The sequence below is a fragment of the Ceratosolen solmsi genome, unplaced genomic scaffold (genome assembly GCF_000503995.2).
Source record: "Ceratosolen solmsi marchali unplaced genomic scaffold, CerSol_1.0 scaffold58, whole genome shotgun sequence".
Classification (NCBI taxonomy): Eukaryota; Metazoa; Arthropoda; class Insecta; order Hymenoptera; family Agaonidae; genus Ceratosolen; species Ceratosolen solmsi.
Genome location: NW_011948447.1, coordinates 30,464 through 51,471, shown reverse-complemented (window position 1 = coordinate 51,471; position 21,008 = coordinate 30,464). Strand labels below are relative to the sequence as shown.

General features: G+C 22.1%; 1 protein-coding gene across 8 annotated transcripts; it reads left to right on the top strand.

Annotated features, from left to right (window-relative positions):
* Positions 1 to 1,210: 1,210 nt before the first annotated feature.
* Positions 1,211 to 13,416, top strand: Asap (ArfGAP domain of ASAP). 8 transcript variants are annotated; one of them, XM_011504606.1, is made up of 17 exons: positions 1,211 to 1,315; positions 2,196 to 2,433; positions 3,161 to 3,233; positions 3,300 to 3,445; positions 3,658 to 3,912; positions 3,992 to 4,077; positions 4,164 to 4,320; positions 4,401 to 4,665; positions 4,752 to 4,979; positions 5,271 to 5,493; positions 5,578 to 5,758; positions 5,863 to 6,138; positions 6,215 to 6,334; positions 6,492 to 6,702; positions 7,776 to 8,093; positions 8,829 to 9,016; positions 12,691 to 13,416. In XM_011504606.1, exons 2-17 carry the CDS (start codon positions 2,308 to 2,310, stop codon positions 12,910 to 12,912), a joined length of 3,075 nt encoding a protein of 1,024 aa, XP_011502908.1. In that variant the 5' UTR covers positions 1,211 to 1,315; positions 2,196 to 2,307; the 3' UTR covers positions 12,913 to 13,416. The 8 variants fall into 8 exon arrangements, with proteins under 8 accessions (XP_011502908.1, XP_011502913.1, XP_011502914.1 ...); XM_011504611.1 differs by lacking the exon at positions 1,211 to 1,315 and adding an exon at positions 1,353 to 1,652 and having other exon boundaries at positions 7,797 to 8,093; XM_011504612.1 differs by lacking the exon at positions 1,211 to 1,315 and adding an exon at positions 1,353 to 1,652 and having other exon boundaries at positions 7,776 to 7,967.
* Positions 13,417 to 21,008: the final 7,592 nt, after the last annotated feature.

Genomic DNA, 21,008 nt, shown 5'->3' with positions numbered 1-21,008 from the left:
AATTACTTTTATATTTTCTAAGATGTTTTGTTTATATTTTGTAGTAATGCAGTATGAAGTTTGCATATTTCTAGTTTATATGAATGGTTCGTATAATATTTTCAAACGAATCAATTTTATAGCAATTATTATTATTTTGAATATTAAATTTTGTAACAGGATATCTTCATTTGTTTTTGAATTTCATACATGAAGAATATCTAATTGCGCATGCGCTTTTTATATTTAATTTGTGATCTATAATGTATCGTAGCGAATGCTATATATGAATATTTAAAATTTAAAAATGAAAATATTTGCATTTGCAAATTTAGTAATTAATATGATTATTGTTTTTATAATGTAATATTTTTTATGCGAAAGTGTTGAAATTGAATAAAAGAAAATTAATTTACATTTTAAAATTTTTATGAATAAGTTATTTAGTATTTCTTATTTTATGATTAATTAGCATCAATCATTGATTTTCTTATAAATGTTAATATCCTTTTATGGCTTTATCAAATTGTTTATAATAAATATAAAATAAAATAATACTCTTTTAAATGCATGCAAGTCATATATAAAATTAGACTCACCGTTTAAAAATGAAGTTCAAAGAAAATTTTTTTTTTTGTTTGTAAACTATTACTAAAATTATAAGATATAAATTATTACACTTTTCTTTAATTGTAATCTGTTACAGATGATGCATTTGAACACTTTAACGTTTATTGTAAATCTCCAATGAAGGTTAAATACAGTATAAGATCACTGGAACATTTAAATTGTGCTGTACCATATCTTTGTGTAATAGTAAAAAATAAATATAATAAAATACGAAAAAGGGATGGAATAATATGAGATAATGAAATGTTTTGCTCTAGCTATTTGTTTGAAATATATCAATGTTTATAAAATCAGGGATTTATATTGGATATGAAAGGATTTAGTACGAGTGAGTAAAAGTTAGAGAAAAACAGAACATGTTACGATACATCAATTTTTATACTTTGAAAGCAAATCATTAGTTTTAATTTTATTTTCAATATATACATAAATATTCGTTATAGCCCCAATTATAAACCTGTGTAATTTCTATTTAAGATTTAGTATTTGCGCACATTGAAAATACAATACATATTATACATAATATCAATATATATATGTGCATGTGTGCAATCTAGAATGACATAAGAATGAAAGCCGTATAACGTCCGCGAATGCACGATGTATGAGGCTCAACTTGCACAGGTGTGTATAGAAGCGTTTGGTAGCGCTACTGCGGAGAAATGAACAAAATATAAGTAAAAAAGGATCGGCTGTGACGCGCGTCGTAAGTACCAACTCCATTTGTGTTCATATAGGGATAGGTGTGTCGTCATACGCGCTTTTTCAGATTGTTGAATTCGTATAGAAAAACTGGGCCTTAACATCGTACAAAAGAGAAAAAAGAGTTTTAGAAGATATAATCATTGTATTACGTCTTTTTTGTTGTCGCGAGGGTACTTACTCGTTTTATGATTTATTTTCATATTTTATTTGCTTATAATATAAAATGGAAAAATGATCATAGACGAAGTTAGGACAGTAACCGCATTAATAAGCGGGATAAAACCAGTAATAGCATTTCATGAATTGTTGAATATTCAACAGAGCCAAACTTTTTATTGGTATGTATTATACTCGATATTTGTATATATAGATTGCGCGCGCGTGCATAAAAGTACAACTTTTTTCTGTACCTACGTTTTTATAATTGAGAATATATGATAGTTCTTTTGTCGTCGGTAGTCATTTTTTTTAATACATTTAAGTATACGCATGTATAAAGTAGAAGTTTCTGTTACTCACGTTAAGATCATAACTATTAAGATATACAGTTCATGAAATAAAGAGAAAAAGAGTGAGCTAAACGCGTGAAAGAGAGTGACAGAGGGAGAAGTGCAGAGCTTCATGTATACTTATATCCAATATGTATATCGATTTGCGTGTGCGCTTTTTCTATTGCCTTACGCTATACGCTCCATGATCTCTTATTTTTGTCGTCTTCCTTGCTTGCGATTAACTTGTAACACGCTAGGTGTCTACCAATTTATAGGTGCAACAATTGGTGGAACGACGCCAAAAAGCGTAATGAGTGTGACGCAGTTTTGCAGAGCTTTTATTCCTACCCGTCCATCTATCTATATTATTTTTCTGTTGACTTTCTTTAGAAGCAGTTACGGTGAAGAGAATACGAAAGAATATATTAATTGAAAAGGAGCAATAAAGGAATTGTTAGAAGTTTTTATAGTGTTTATTTAAAGAAAGAGAATACTTGATAAAATGCCAGGCCTTATCGCTGTTAGTGATTTTATTGAAGAAACCAGAGGCGATTACAATTCTCCTACTACATCCACATTTGTTTCTAGGATGCCACAGTGTAGACAAACCATTGCAGCATTGGAAGAGGTAAAATTTGAATAAAACATCTTATGTAAGAAAATTTATAATTATAAAGTTATATTAAAAAATTAATGTAATTTTTTAAATATATTAAGAAATCAAAATATAAATTCTTTGTAATTATAAATTTATATATTATAATGTATTTGAATTTAAAGTATATAAAATATTAAAAATGAAAGACTTAAAAAATTTTTATATTTAATTATAAATAATTGCAAAATGATTATTAAAAGTAAATCAATCAATTACATGCAAATAAAATTTATATTAATTAAATCTATTATAATTGTTTAGTATAATTTGAATTTATTAGTTGTTTTATATATCATATTTAGTTTATATTTGATAACAGCTATTATTAGTAATTATTTTAATAAATTTTTATATATTTGTAAGTATATTTCAGCTATTTATAGATAAATGAATTATGTAAATATACAATATAAATTTTATTTAATTTTTTTTTAATTAAGTTAATAAATAAATAAAAATAATAAGTCTTAAAATTTCAATGCATTTATTGTAGTATTGCTATTAATTTTATTTCATTATTGTTTTATTTTTATTAACAATTATACATCTTTGGTTGAAAAATCTACAAAAATTTAATTGTATTTAATTTAATTATTGGTGTTCTGTATTTTATTAATTTTTTTCTATGTTAATTAATTAGGTATTATTGAGAGCTATAATTATAAACAATTAAAATATAATTCATCTCATTTTATAGACTCTTGATTTTGATCGAGATGGACTTACTAAACTTAAAAAAGCAATCAAGGCAATCTATAATTCAGGAAATGGTTTGTAATTATTTTGTTACAAATTTTTTAATTTTTAAAGATAATTAAAATTTACTTCTTTTTTAGCTCATGTTGATAATGAAATGTACTTAGGAAGAGCATTGGAAAGATTAGGAGATGCTGCTCTTAAGGAACAAGAACCAGATATTGGTGCAGCTTTTCTTAAATTTGCTGTTGTTACCAAAGAATTAAGTGCATTAATGAAAACATTGGTTTGTTTGACTTTAAAAATATATTTTATAAATTTTATAAGATGTAGTTCAATAAGAACAATAAATAATAATTTTTAGATAATGAAAAATACATATAGTTTTTTATTATATATATACTAAAAATACTTAGACTGTTTACAAATAATTAATAGTTTATTGTTTTAAAGAAAATTTGTCGTTTTAATTATAAAATCAACTATTTGTACTTATAGATGCAAAATATTAGTAATATTGTAATGTTTCCATTGGACTCAGTCTTGAAAGGTGACTTGAAAGGTGTTAAAGGCGATCTTAAGAGACCTTTTGACAAAGCTTGGAAAGATTATGAAGCTAAATATGCAAAAATTGAAAAAGAGAAGAAACAACATGCAAAAGAGGCTGGTCTAATTCGAACCGAAATTACTGCTGCAGAAGTTGCTGATGAAATGGAGAAAGAAAGACGACTATTTCAATTACAAATGTGTGAAGTAAGATTATTGGTTGTATATATAATGTATTAATTTATTATTACATATTTACATATATTTAATAAATTTAATTTTTCAGTATTTAATCAAAGTTAATGAAATTAAAACTAAAAAAGGCATAGAACTGCTTCAACATTTGGTTGAATATTATCATGCACAAACAAAGTAAATTTATTTTTTTGAATAATTTGAAAAGTTTTAATATTTTCCTATATTTAATAATCATTTGTTATTGGCCTGTTTTTCATTAGCTATTTTCAAGATGGGTTGAAAACCATAGAACATTTCGGTTCTTATGTAGTGGATTTAAGTATGAAACTTCAAAAAATTAGACAAGCTCAGGATGAAGAAAGAAGGCGTTTAATGGAACTCCGAAGTCTATTGAGAAGTTCTGGATGTGATAAAGAAGTATTTTTTCATTTCTTATGTTAAATTCTTTTATAAATAGTATATTTAAGCATATTAAGAATTTATTATTAATGTAATAGTTAAATACAAATACAAGTACTGGATATTCATTGCATCAATTGCAAGGTGATAAACAACATGGTGTTACACGTACTGGTCATCTTTTGAAAAAAAGTGAAGGAAAAATGAGACGAGTTTGGCAAAAACGTAAATGTTCTGTACAAGCAGAAGGATATTTAGATATCTGTCATGCTGATGAAAATAAACCGCCTACAAGGGTGAATTTATTAACGTGCCAAATAAAACTGGTACCTGATGATAAAAGAAGTTTTGATCTTATAAGCTGTTAGTGTGATTTTAGTTTAATGAACATATAAAATAGAAAAAGTAATTCTTTATTACTAATGAAAATGATTTTTTGAAAATATCAGATAATAGGACCTATCACTTTCAAGCTGAGGATGAAGCGGATCAACGAGCATGGATGTCTGTTCTAGTCAACTGCAAGGAGCGTGCTCTATTGAGAGCTTTTGATGCAAGTGGCAAACCAGAAGCAAATCATGGTAATCCTAGTTTAGTCGAACTTCAACAAGCTATAATAAGGTGTGTCATGAGGTTACCTGGTAATGATAAGTGCGGTGACTGTTCTTCTCAAAATGGTATGTAATATTAATATTAATTGTACAATAAAAATTTTCTATTATAATTTAAGTCCGAAATTTAATGATTATAATAATATAATAATATATATAATAATATAAACTCATGGAATAATCATTGCATACTAAATTTTTAATATTTTAAACTTATGCACTAAATTTGTAATTCTGAGTTGGATAATTAAATTTTATTAATAACAATATATTAAGTATATAATGCTGATTTATAATGAATTATTAATGTTAAGTGTAGGAAAATCTATAGGTTGTTTAAAAGATGACTTTTATTAGATGCAACTTGGCTGTCAACAAACTTTGGAATAATTGTGTGCATTGAATGCAGTGGTATACACAGGGACTTAGGTGTACATATATCTAGAATACAATCTTTAACGCTTGATAATATAGGTACTTCACAATTGTTGCTAGCGAGGTATATGACAAATCAAGCTTTTAACGAAGTTATGGAAACGATGTTGCGTCATAATTTTAAGCCATCTTCAACGTCTACAATGTAGGCAATAAACCATTTATTGCAAAATAAACAATAATTAAGTTGTAAGTTTATTTTTATGTTACCTATATTTTCTATTTTTAGGGAAGAAAGGTACGAATTTATTAGGGCTAAATATGTAGAAAAAAAGTATATTACAAGAACTTGTGTTAATGAACAAGATCTGTTATCAGATCTTGAACATGCTGTAAATAATCGAGATTTACATCACTTGTTACAAGTTTATGCAGAAAATGTAGATTTATCAGCTAGTTTACCCACATCAGTAAGTCATGTAAAAATTCCAATTGAAGTATTATTAGTGAATTAATATATTAATATATTTATATATTGATATTTTTATGAAACATTCATTTAATTTTATTATAGGATTTATGTGAAACTGCTCTTCATTTAGCAATTTTAAGAGAAATGGGAAATAGTTTATACATTGTAGACTTCTTAATTCAAAATATGCCAATTGGCACTATAGATAAGACTACAACTGAAGGAGATACAGCTTTGCACCTTTCTGCTAAGCATGATAAAGCAGAATCTATGAAGTTATTATTGAAAGCAGGTGCCGATCCAACACTTCGTAACAAACAAGGAAAAACTCCGTTGGATATTGCTCAAGAAGTTGGACATCATACATGTCAAGAATTAGTAAATTTATATAAATGTTTTAATTTGTTTTCCAAATTTTTGAGTGTATTAAATAATTACTTATTATTTCACATAGTTAAATCATGGACTTCAACGGCAGAAAACATTATTCGATAATGTAAATATTGATTGGAATCTCTCACATGATGAAGCATCAACAGATTTTTCTGACGATGAAACTATCATTGAAGAAAGAGTAAGAAGAAATTTTAAACGGAAATTTTTAATAATTTAATTTGAATATTAAAATATTTATTAATTATACTTTGATAACGTTTGTTGTCATTATTATATATATTTTTAATTATAAATAGAAACTTAATTTATAAATATTGATTTTAAATTATTTATAGAATGGTTGTTCAACACCAGAAAAAAAATTACGTAGTAGGCCTCCTTCATATGCTGGTGCAACAGAAACAGGTGCAACAGATTCACCAGTTACATTGCGCAGTAGAAGTAGTACTTGTGATAGTCTACAGAGTGGTTTATCTCCAGGTTTCTGCACAACTAAAGAACAAATGCCACCACCACCTCCACCTCAAATAAAAAAGCCAGTAATAGGTATATTTCTTATTTTGTGCGTTTATTTTTAGAATCACTAGTTTTTAATTATCAAATTATTGTTAATGTATTCTATAGAAACTTCATGATTACTAATTGAAGAAATTGCAAGATTATTATATAATTTTAGTGTTATAAAATAACAAATTTAAGTAAATTTTAAACTTTTTATAATTGAAATTTATATATATAAATTAATAAAACACTTTATCCTAGATTTTTTAAAAATTATTAAAATTATTTTGAATTTGTAAGAAATTAACTAGATCAATATAAATATAAACTTAGATCATGAAATGAATTGTTATAATCATTTTTATTTATATAAATAAATGAGTACATCTTTCCATTATTAAGTAATTTTAATTTTGCATGTGACTACTAATGTAATCTTTATTATTTATATATTTTTTTAAATAAATTAATATGTATCATTTCTACACATAGTAATAAAAATAACAAAGCTTGTCAATGTCGTAATATCATCGTAAAATATCTTCATAAATTAAGAAACTTCCGTTGTAATTTCATTGAAAGAAATCCAGTGGTATATAAAAGACAATTTATAATTTAATTATATATACGATTTTCAGGTTTTCTATTTTTTGTAAATAGAGATTTGTAAGTTTATGAATGATAGTATCATATGATTTAAAAATTGTAAATATTCATATTATTATGTTAATATCAATATAAAAAATGTTTCTATTTGTATATGATTATAGCAATTTTTAAATTATATTGATATTCAGATTTTCCTGTCTTAAAATATTATTTTTGTCTTTGTATTATATTAATATATTTTTGTTATTGATCAATGAAAATAGTTTATTTCAATCGAAATAATTTTTCATTATTATTATATACTAGAATTAGAATATATTAGAATAGCATTAAAGGAAAAAAAAATTTAACTAGATAAATTACAATATAAAAAATGTAAACTATTAAGTATTTTGTTGCATTTTAAACCGTCTATTAATGTGAAAATTTACTTTTTATTAACAATTAAGTGAAAATCATTTTGTTGTTGATAATAATCGTATTTTGACGATGCGACATTGGTCGTAAAGCAATGACTCGATTGTTTGTAGTCCCGACTCCAGTAGTGCCCGACATCTCAATAAATTTCCATGGTTCCTTGAAGAAACGCGTGGCACCACCACCACCCGCTGGCCTCGATGCTAGCGGAACCAGTCTTACAAGCACCATTCTCTCACCACATTACGGAACTCTGCCCGCAGCTTCACATAGCAGGACAACAAGTGAGCCCATTTTGACTAGTCATAATACTATTCAAACTCTACCACACGTATTGCGAACTCTGAACACTACTCACAAAAGATCTCCCAGCAGTGATTCATCAACGGGACATGGTACTGATGAATTACGTAAGTCATAAACTGAGAGCGTTTTTCTTTTCCAGTTTTTAATATTTTATTTTATCGCGATACCCATTTGATTCTTTCGATTTAAATTTTTTTGAAAACATAGTCTGTCTAAAATGTCGAAAATTAAATACTCAGTTTTATCTATATATTCGATTTATTTTTCCAATCATACATTTTCTTTATATTGTTGATCTTCTATTATTGATTTATTATATTTTTTGTAGTAACTATAAATGCTTAAACTTCAAGATGAAATCTTTTTAATAACTTTTCATCAGCAAATTATATTTGCATGTTGAATGGTCAAAGTGACTGATTATTTTATTTATGTAATTTATTGCTGTCTTTTATAATAAATCAATTATTGATTCATATCCCCTAATAGATTTAATTTTTAAAATTAATCGCTTAAATTTTTCGTATATCAGTTATATATTACTATGTATTTTGTATTTTATTTTGTTTTAAACTAAATTTAAATGTGTCTTCATGAAATAATGTGATTAATATCATGAAAAGGATCTCTTGTGATTCAATGTGAAATAAATTGAAAAATTCTATAACTTTATAAATTCAATTTCATTTCGTATACACATAAGCAGTTTAAATTTCATTATAAGTGGAATTAACATTATATTATATTATATTTATAATTGACATAATAAAATTAAATTTTATCCTAAATATATGAATTGTTAACATTTACACTTGGTTTGCATTTTATATTTTTATCAGGTATCGAGAAAATTAATATAAATTCGTCAACACTGCAAAGGCCGCGAAATCCACCTCCACCCGCGCCTCCCGCTATCTGCGCAACAATGACAATTTCAAGATTAGCAAATGATCAAAACAGTAGCGATAGTCTAAGTACAACTTGTTCTGAAAGTGGACCAGGAAATCCATTGCCACCTCCTCGAAAGGTATAATCCTAATAATATTTCGTCTCCTGCAAGTTATTTATTCTATTTTATATAGGTTAAATAGTATGACTAATTTTATAACAACCAAATTTTACATTATTAAGTATTTCATTGATCATATTTTAAGCAGTAAAAATATTAATGAATTTTCTCGTTGGAATATTTGAAATTAATCAAACATTATTGTAAATTTTATTTTGTCTAAAAATAAAAATTTTAGTTAAACATTTTTCATGTAGTAGTTAATAATTAATAATTAATAATATTAATAATTGAAATATATAATCTTTTTTTTTATTTTTTATAATTTAAGTTAAAAAATATATTATTTTTAAATAAAATAAAAATTTTAGTTAAAAATTTTTAATACAATAGTTAATTAATTATTAAAAATTAAAGAATATTAATAATTCATGCATTATTTATTTACAATATGCTGCTGTAACACTGAATTTATTCAATAAAAAATTTTAAAATATATTTTTGTAAAATAAGATTTTTATTAAAAAATTAATTTTTATTTATACAATTTTTAAATAACATTATTTCTTTTTGAAAGCGTTCAATTTTTTCGTGAAATAAATATGTATAATAATTCAATTTGTCATAACAAATAAGAAATATAAATGAAAATATTTGAAATATAATGAGAATATTTAAAAAAAATATGTCTGTGTAAGTTGGCAAATATTAATGCCAGGAATGTATGTAGTATATTATTTATATAAAGAATAAAATGTAATTTTAGACTTTATAATACAACAATAATAATTGAATAAATTGTCATCTTCCTAAATGTATTATTAATTGACACATTTTTAATTAATATATTGCTAGTTTAAATAAATTAAATTCATAAATAATTTGTCTATTGTTTTAAGTATTTGTCATTTAGATTATAATTTAAGAAATATTAAATTTAGTATTTGAAATTAAAATGTTGCCAAAATTAGTCTATAATATATAAGTATAATATATAAGTCTATATATATATTATATATTTTTAATTCTATAATCAATTTATAATCATTAAAAGTTAATTTTTTATAGCATGCATTTTTATTTCTTTTGGAATTTAGAGGTGTATAGTTTACTGCTCTTGGTATTCATAAGCTCACTGTACTATAAAAAAAATATATAATAAAAAATATAAACTTTTCTTAATATCCGAATTTAATGAAATTTTTATTTAAAGTTGTTCACAAAATCTCTGTTTTTAATTGTATCTTTATTACATTCTTTTCATACTTAAACTAATTATACTTGTATCACATTTTAACTTATATATTCCTAATACATTGTTATTTTTATCTAATTATCCACATTTTACTATTCAGTTTCTTTTCATTTACTTTTTATACTTGTTGGACTTTGAATTCTTTATTTAGATACATTTGTTTTTGGTTGTTATTTTATTAATTAATCTTAATTATAATTTCCTTAATTAATTTAATCTTCACTGTGCGTATTAATTTAATAGTCACTGTTACTTATTATTATTTGAAAATATTTGAAAATATTTATCTAGTAGTAAGATTACTGTTCTAGCATTGAGTATATGTAATGTTTTAAGGTAATACAGAATGATTTCATATTTTGTACATATGTATTAAACTCACTATTTTTCAATTTAATTATTTAAATTTAAGTTTATTTATTTACTTAAACTTTTACTCGATTTGCTTAAACATAAATAAAACATAGCTTAAACCATAAATTCGCCATTGTCATAATAAATTCTTTCAAGTAACAAGTTTTCTCTTGGTTTTATATTTTTATTCTTTTTTATATTGTAGATTTCATTTATCTTTTGCATTTTGTAGGTCATTCTATATTACTTTTAAGAAGCCTAGTTAATTATTTATATATTTGATAACTTAAAAATTCCTGAATTTCTAAGCTATTATTTTCTGATACGAAGAAAATCTTTTTTATTTTTATATTCCATATTCCCATAACAGTTGACAAAATTAATAAATAGCAAAAATTAAAAATAACTATATAGATGATTTTTTTTATATTTCATATATTTTAAAAATATTTTCGTTTTATTTATTTCAATTATAAAGCTACAGCAATATTAAGAAACATACTTTAAGAAAATGTATACTAAATACATGACTATTCAAGAAATAAAAAATTTATATTTAATAGAAAAGATTTATATAGTAATTCTTAGCTATTTATTAGATTCCTGTATGAGATAGTAAATAATGCATTTCATTGAAATTATAATGCATTTTTCTCTTTCTAACTGTTAATATATAAAAATTTATTATTTATAATCATATATATATTAATTTTTTTCAAATAATTAAATATTTTATTTAATGGGACAAATTTTCAATTATATTTATAAATAATATACAAATAAAAAATTCTTATATTAAAAAATAACAATTATATTTTTACAATATCTATATATTTATGAATATATATTGGTTTACGATCTTATATTGTTCCTTTAATGAATAAATTAAACTCTAAAAATAAATTTTTTTTTTAAGAAAGATGTCGATTGTGATAAATATAATTCTGTAAATCGGCTCAAATAAACACGACTAAACATTTCGGTATTAAAAAAAAAATATATATATATATATATATATATATGATATAATAAATTCATACAATTAACTTTGCACATCATATTTTTTTATTAGAAACCAATATGAGAAGATTAATCCATAATTTACTAAGCAAATTATTAAAAATTTGTATCCTTATAAAAATAAATTTAAAGCTAAACCCATAAATCATTTTCATTCTAATTAAACTTCGATAAAAAATAAAAAATTATAAAATTATAAAATGAGATATGTTATATAAAAAAATATTTTTGCAATCAAACAAAACTTAAAATTTTACTCTATTTCAATTAGTTTTAAACTAAATATATCAAGAATTTGTCAACTTATAAATTTTGATAAACATTTGTATTTTACTTTGAAATATTATTTTATATATATATATATATATATATATATATATATATATATATATATATATATATCATATCGTGTACTTAGATTTGTATTTTGTTTATACGAAAAGAATAATAAATGTTTCTAAACAAGTTTATACAATATCAGCGTACATTTAGTAATATAAAATTTTACATGATTTTTAAAAATATATATCTAATATTACTTTTAATTAAGGAAATAAATTTTAGTTGCTAACCATTGCACAATGCATTTAATATTATACAAAAATTAAGATGTTGGAAAAAGTAGTGATTGTTTATTTAATTTTGATTTCCATAATTATTTAATAAATTTTTTTTTCATTTTGTAAAAGTATAAATCAAATAAACACGAAGAACATGTAATCCTACTAGTTTTATAAAAAATTAAATCAACTGTTTTTAGAAGTTTAAATAATCTTTGAAGTATGATCTCACATATGCACATACACATAATGCATTTAATAATATCATTCATGAAAAAGAGCAAAATTAAAAAAATAATAACTAAAGTTTTATTTGCGTGAGTGCGTGTGCCTTACAATTGCATTCCGAAATCAATATATCAATAAAAATTTCATATACCAATGAAAATAAAATAAGGTTCAGTAGATATTTTGTAAAACAGACAATAAAAGCATAGTATAACAAGGAGAAAGGATAGTTAATAATTTGGTCGAGAGTAATGAGTATTTAAAATATTTTTCAGCCACCGGCGTCAACGATAGGATTTAGTAATTTACGTCGCTGTAGGGCGCTATATGATTGCGAAGCTGACAATGAGGATGAACTTTCATTTCACGAGGGTGACATCATCGTAGTGACAAATGAGCACACGGATGATGAAAATTGGATGGAAGGTTTCCTTGAGCGAACACCAGAACGAAGAGGCATGATTCCTATTAGTTTCGTGCACATGTTACAAGAGTAAATTACTCTATAATTTCAAAATAAAAACCCTGGATTTCTTTCGTTATACGTAGATAAATATAAATACAAATACGAATGTAACAATAAATGCATATGCACATGTTTGTGCATAAATGAGCATACTCAAATCTATTATATATATATATATATAAATACATATATAGAAACATACGCGTATACAATATACTCACCTACACATACCTACACATGCACGCATGCAAACACATATATTACGCATTCACTATTGTCTATAATGCTGCCAGTATTACTAGTTTTGTCGATTAGCATTGCGGAGACTCGATTATTAATGAAACGTATAAAAATAGCTAAAGAAAATTTAATATTCATATCATTAAAAAAAAAATTATTAGCACGTCTGTTTAAGGAAAGACAAACGTTGTATTGTCTACAAGTGTAACTATTAATCATTTTCTTCTTGATATTTCATTCTTTACAAGTTGAGTAAGTAGTAATTTTTTGTGATTAGAGAATACTTATGAATGAAAGAGAGAGAGAGAGAGAGAGAGAGAATAAAAATGTGTCTGTGTATAAGCATTGTCAATGATAAATTTTCAGAAAACAATACAGAGTATTATGGTTCTGAGGAAATCTGTTGTTTATAATATAAAGATCGATATTATTTCCGATAGCAGTGCCATTATTGAATATGATTTATTTTATTTTTAAATGAGAGTATTGTACTCGCTTACAATGAAGTAGCCTTAGCATATCGATGCTAGTTATTTTTACAATTAATTTATTTTATATATATCGTTATGTTTATAGATCACGGTAACAAATTTTTTTCAGATTAATTTATCATCGAAAAATACCATTTAAATTAATAATCAATTGTAAACGTTTTATTCTTTTAATATTAATGTAAAAGCACATTATTAATTATGTTTAGAAAAACAATATATTACATTCTTATAAAGCAATTTTAAACAATTAACATCCTATTAGACATATATGTTGCAAGTTTTTTTGAAGAATTTTAAGTAATCTACTTACTACTTTTCAATGTATAATTTTGCAATCTAAACATTTTTAAAAAATTTATTTACCAGTATTAACATAATAATTATATTTATATTTATTTTTCTCTTTATTGTAATAAAAGTTATGTTCTTGATTATTAACTAGAAAATGTTAAGTATATTTCACTAATAAATACCTAAAATCGCATACTTAAAATAGATTCTTTTCTTTTGTTCTTCCTATTTTATACATATAATTTTTTGCTATAGGTTTTGCTATAACTGTATATAATTTTTTATTATATTGATATAAATGTTCAAGTCATTAATCTTTATTTAATCGATAATTAAAAAATGTTAGTATATGGTATGCACATTTGTTAATGAATCTATATATAACATTATTCTATCCAATATATATCCATACATAAATTTTTAATTGTTTGAAATTTCATTAATAATAAACTTTAAATACTTTTTAATAAAATTTATGTAATAATCTTATTTAATGTTTTTATCCTCATAATCTTTATAAATAACAAACTATTTTTCAGCAAAATATAAACTTTAATTGTATAATAGAATAGACATATAATACAGAAATTTTTCTTATTTGAAAGAAAATTTCTTATTATGTTATTGAATATTTGTTTAAATATAAAGAAAAATATTGTTTTTAAATACAATACATTGAATCAGTAATTCACAATATTATCTAAATTTCGTAAATTCAAACATGTATTGATGCATGACCAATACAAGAATGTGTAAAATTGTATTTTATATATAAAAATATTAATTATATATAATATTAATAATATATTACATAAATTTTGAAATTATACCAAAGTAATATTATGATCAATAGTACAATTATCTATTGATAATTATTATTTAAAAATAAATTATGAAGGTATAAAATAAAAACATATTGAAAGTGTTTGTATTTATTTAAACGTAATAAAAATATAGTTTTGAGAATAATTTAAAGTATATTTGTAGTTTGTAATTATTAATTTTTTATATGCAGTGAGGAATAAAAAGTTAACAATTTTTATTTATTTAATAAGTATTTACTAAATTCTATAAAAAATTTCAATTTATTTATAAATTCATTATTAAATATTTATAAGTAGTGAATCAATAATTTAAATTAATGAACCTTAAATATATGTAATACACAGTATTCTATTTTGGTATTTAGATAAATAAATCATAACTTAAAATAAAAATTTTTACAATGTATTTAATTATATTTAAATTTTTGGTAAATTAGATATTTTTATATAATTCAAATTTGCATTTTATTAAATGCATTTTAGTTAATCATTTTAGTCAATAATCAATAGTAATGATTCAAAGTTACAGTTACTAATTATTTTCAATCAAATAAGCTAATTGAGGATAGATAACTGATATAATTAGAAATTAATATGATGTTAATTTATAATTAATATGTAAAAATAAAAATGCTTGACATTTTAAAAATTTAAATTGTACATGTAATTAAATTTAATTCACAATTGATGAAAATTGAATAATGAAATTCAAATTTGTAAATGTAAGTTCAACTAATATTAATATATTAATTAATAACTTTACTGCTATTTATGTAACACTTGTGTCGTAAACGTATTTTTGTATTGTATAACTAGTATTTCTTAGTTTAATTAGTTAAGCTATTAATGGGAAGGAGATATGGTATTACATAGACAATATTGGAACAAAGGTATAAGTGGTGAGCATAATTTATGTAATTTCAACACTGTAGTGGCTACTAATAAATTATGGGGCACAAGGGCATAATGATTCCTATAGTAATGCTTCTGAATTATTATAAGGCATGAAGAACTCATTTTCTTGAGAATAACTGTAATTTAAGTTATAAAACTTTTTTTAAACGACTAATTTAAAAATTAATTATCTATTTCCTGATCTTATTATTGGGTCCGCACGTTTCCTGATACTTACAAGGTCAGTTATACAACTAGTAACTAGCCTGTGAATATAAAATATATGGTATGACATTTAATAAAATTATAATCCAATAAAAAGTTGGATGAAATCTTATATAAGTTATATAATATAAGTTTACGGTGATAATGTATAATATCTTTTTAAATAAATCTATTTTGTATGTTAAAAACCACATATGAATTCTTAAAAATATATGAAGCAAATCATTTTTAGAAAAAATTGTTCGGGATATTAAAAAGAATGTTTTGAAATAAAATAATAGTTGTTGAAAGTAAAAAATTTGATTTATATAAAAAAGATTAATTATTAATTAAATATTAAAATTTTATATTAAAAGTTAAGTTATGTTAAAATGATATATAATTTTAGACTTAGAAAATTTTGGTATTAATTTTTGAAATACAGTATTGTCGTTTATGAATATTATTTATATATAATTAAAAAAGATTTTTAAACTTACATAAAATCGAGTTATTATAAATAATTACGTATAACCCAACTGCTTACAACGCTACCCCAACTACCGAAAACTGCTTTTAATATATGTGTTTGCTTTTAATAACGGGGTCTTATCTTACTTTTATTTGTATTTATCACACATACAAATTATATCTTTGAATATTTTTGAATATTCAGACTAAGTGTAATTTTAAATCGATATTTAAAATAGTATAAATACTTAAACATAACTATGATCAATATTTTAATCAAAGCAATTAATGAATTTTTGTACTGAATTCTTACTGCATAAATTTTCATATACAAATCTACTAGTTGCTAGAGATGTAAAATACTTTTGAAGATAAATTAATAGCATTAATGATTGTTATTAATAACAGTCGCTTTAGATCAATGAAATTATGCCATTTAACTTAAATTTATTTCTAGAATTTTTATTAGATTGTTTTTAGGTAATTCTAGACAATATAAAAATCATCAACCTTTCTACTTTTTTTCTATTACATTTTAAAATGAATCTCTTATTTAATAAAAACATACATACCGAGGTCACAAATTTGTTATAAAATTCAATAATAAAAACAATAAAATGATTTTACTACTGAAATAAGCTGCTATTTGAATAAATTAGATATGTATAGATAAATACAGTCGAATGTGTTCACTTGGTATATCAAAATGTAAGTATAATATTGTATGCTAAACTGAAAAATCTTTAAAAACTTTTATTTTCATATTTAATTACTTCATCAAATTGCAATTTCCTTATTATTAATAGTTTATAAAATATATATATATATATATATATATATATATATAGTTATACTTTAATATTATCAATCATAAATTAATTCAGTGTATCAAGTGAAAATTATATGATATTAAAAATAAAATACATAAAGAATATAGAAATTATATATTCTCAAAATATTATGTGATAGAATTAAGATCATTTGATAAAATGAGTATGTTATCAATTTTTAATAGTTATTGATAAATACATCTGAATATATTTAAAACTATTTAGGAATTTAGAAAATATTAATCGTTCAAACTGTTCTATGTGTAGTTACATATATTATTTTGTGTAGTTAAAAACAACTCACATAGGACATAATAATTTCTTTTATTATAATTATATTATATATAATTATTTTTCTATTTTATACTAAATAATTATTTTACAAGATGAATTGATGGTTATTTAAATATGAATTTGAAAGAATTTTATACAGCATTTCATGATACAGTTATTAAGTTATTTTAAAGGGTGATAAGTTTAGTTTTTAAAAATGAATTTGAACTTCATAAATTTAAAGTCTTTATTAATAATTTATAATATATATAATTTATAAAATAAATAGCATTTTAAGAAGATATCAATAATATGAACAGTTTTTACTTTGTTCCATAATATACAACTATACAAATATTGAATATTAAATCTATACCATGATCATTTTAAGTAAAATATATTATAGAATTACATTTTATGATGAATATTATAATATATCACTATTTTAATCATTAAAACATCAATTATTTTCATATATAGTTTATATATAATAATTATAAAATTTATATTAAATCGTCAATTTTTCAAATTTTAAAATAAATTTAATTACGATAAATAATAAAATGAATAATATATTAACTATTTCTTATAAAAAAAACTCTTAAATAAAAACAAAAATTTAACGTAGATTACATCTAATTTTTTGTTTTATCTTCAACACTATTCTGTTTATATAAAAAATTATATTATATTATAAAGAATATAAATAAAACATCCATTAGTAGTATATAAAATTATACTATAAAGTAGTATATAAAAAAGTATATAAAGTAGTATTTAAAAATCAATTTTTAAAGATTATTAAATATTGAAAAGAATCATACGTTGATAGAATTGTAAAAGCTGTCAATATTACCTATACTATTAAAATATCTCATATAACTAGAAGTTATTATTTTCTTTTCACTATACATAATTAAAATTTAAGAATAAATGAAGTGTAATTAATATTATAAATTAGATGTTTTTGTTTACCAATTATTTAATTTTTATACTCTTCTATATTTTAAATACAAAACTATTATTAAATAATTGAAAGTAAATTATACTATATATCAAGAAACTAAAGTACTTTTTTCATGATTTCAGATGCGAACCTGACATATGTAAAACTTATTTCGATCAACAGACAGATTATCTTCGTATAAATAATTTAAACAGAACATTATTTGAAATTTTATTTCTTTCAAGTAAGTAAATAAGTATTAGCCCCAGTTACATAAATTAATTTATATATGCAGAAAATATGTTTTCATCTTTTATATTGCACGAAATGTAATTTTTAATTATAAACATTGAGTTCAAATATGTTGACGTTGCTCACTCTTAGATACATCATTGAAGGTAGTTTTAAACGAACATCTGCAGCGAGTCATTATTGAATACATATGACGTTAGATTTATAAAAGTAAACATATTTAATTGTTGAGCGAGTAAAGAATTTAATACAAGTAAAAATATATTTCGTAAACCTTATTAAATTATTCATTTATTAATAATGAAATGTATATATATATATATATATATATATATATATATTAATGTTTTTCTATAAAAAGTATTTAATTGCATATATCGTAGTAACTTTTTGGTAGAAAATAAAGTATAGTTAATTGCAGTTTAAATTAAGATATTCATTTTAGTACGGTTGTAATTAAATTTTGAAATTTATAATCATTAGTTTTATCACTATTATCATTTTTCTCTTATTTTTAGTGATATATGTTACTAAAATAAATAAATAATTATATTTAAACGTGAAATTATTTATTTGTCAATTATAAGAATTAAATTATTTATAAAAAAAAATAAAGAAGTAATAAATAAAATAATAAAAATATAATAATATTTATTTAAGTTACAATCGAAATTTTATTAAACCATTAAATTTTATGTATGAATATATACAAAGAATTTTTTATTGATAATGGATAATTGAATTATCTGAGATAAAAAACTTGTAATGATTTTTTAAAATAGAAAGTTGCATGTTGTATTAAACATATTTCAAATATTTTCATATAGACAAAAGTTTGTACATTTGTAGATATCTGGATTTATAAATTACATATATTTAATTCAAATTTTTATTAAACTTTTTTTATTAAGTGTAAAAAATAATCAATAAACAATAAATTACTTAATATTAGTTCAAAATAATAATAATGCTAATGACGGTGACAACGACTGTGATAATAACACATGCAGAAAAATTTTAAGTACTAATTTTTTTTTATCAAATTATCAATGTTTCTCGTTATAAAATTACAATGATGCTCAATATAATAAATGTGTTATTGAAAAAACAAATTATTTAGAACGTATTCAAAATATTATGAGCAACACGTTAACAATGAAAATGTATACACATATTTGTAATTCCTGTTAATTACTGTTTTTAGAATCAATTATTAATACTTTGATACTATTAAAATTTTTATTAGTATTTATCAATATAATTTGTATTTACTACACAAAACTATATATGACACCCACTGATGCGCACTATTGAAAATTAATTCCGATACTCTCTTGTTTTTATTTCGAAACTTCTTAATTTGATTCATTAGCTACTTAGAAAACTTCTTAGTCAAGTATTTTGATCTTTATTTGAATTAATTTAGTTTGTTGCATTAGTTCATGAAAATTGCTGTACTGAAATTAGAATTTATTTTTACTTTTGTAATATGATACGAAGCATTTTTTTAGCGCCACAATGTCTTCATTTATTGTAGTTGACACATGTAATCAAATATTTTTGCAAGAATGAAAAGAATAATAAAATTCATTTGATTTGTATATTGAAATCTCGTAAAGAACTTTATAACCTATTTTATGAAATTTTATAACATAAAAAATCATCAGATTAAGAAATATGATCTTTGATTATAAACTGATGTGCCCAAAGCAAAATAACTGTTCTTGTATTTTATTTCATTAATTTTACTAAATTTTACTCCTGCCGCAATTCGAAGTTTCTACTTTAATAATTGAATTCTATTCCATCTTATCAGGTCCCGACGTACTGTATTTAGTATCTTGTGCTACATTAAAATAATTTTTAATTTACATCAACTATCTAATTTTACATTTAATATAAATAATTTAGTAATAGAAGCTGAATCAACCATAGTTTTCAATTTTTACGAACAAAAAATTCTAATTTAATTAAATTTTCATTAGTATAATAATTATATAGTAATTTTCTATTATCTAAGACAACCAAAAAATTACTTTTCATTTGTTAAAAAGACAATTTACTTATATAATTTGGTGTGAAATTCATTTTATGAATAAACTCGACTATAAGTAAATATATACACCATAAAAATAAGTTGGAATATTAACACAGTACGTTCAGATTTTCTTTTATTTTGGTTTCACTTTATTTGCGTGTCATTTTCTTTACCGTACTTACACTGTTCCTTGTTATCGTTCATTTAAGTTAATTTTATTTCAAATGGTACTACATAGAAATTAATTTATTATCTTTCTAACTCGTCTTGCAAACAAATTGTATTTAATTAGTATATTACAATCAGTTCTTTTGTCTATCGTTAAAAATTAAGTAAGTAAAAAACTTAATGCATTGTAATATATTTTATG

Excerpts from the sequence above, each read along its gene's own strand:
- Asap (XM_011504606.1), top strand. The coding sequence starts at position 2,308 with ATGCCAGGCCTTATCGCTGTTAGTGATTTTATTGAAGAAACCAGAGGC. Across the intron at positions 4,980-5,270 it reads TGACTGTTCTTCTCAAAATG|ATGCAACTTGGCTGTCAACA; the intron begins GTATGTAATATT and ends GACTTTTATTAG. Across the intron at positions 5,759-5,862 it reads CAGCTAGTTTACCCACATCA|GATTTATGTGAAACTGCTCT; the intron begins GTAAGTCATGTA and ends ATTTTATTATAG.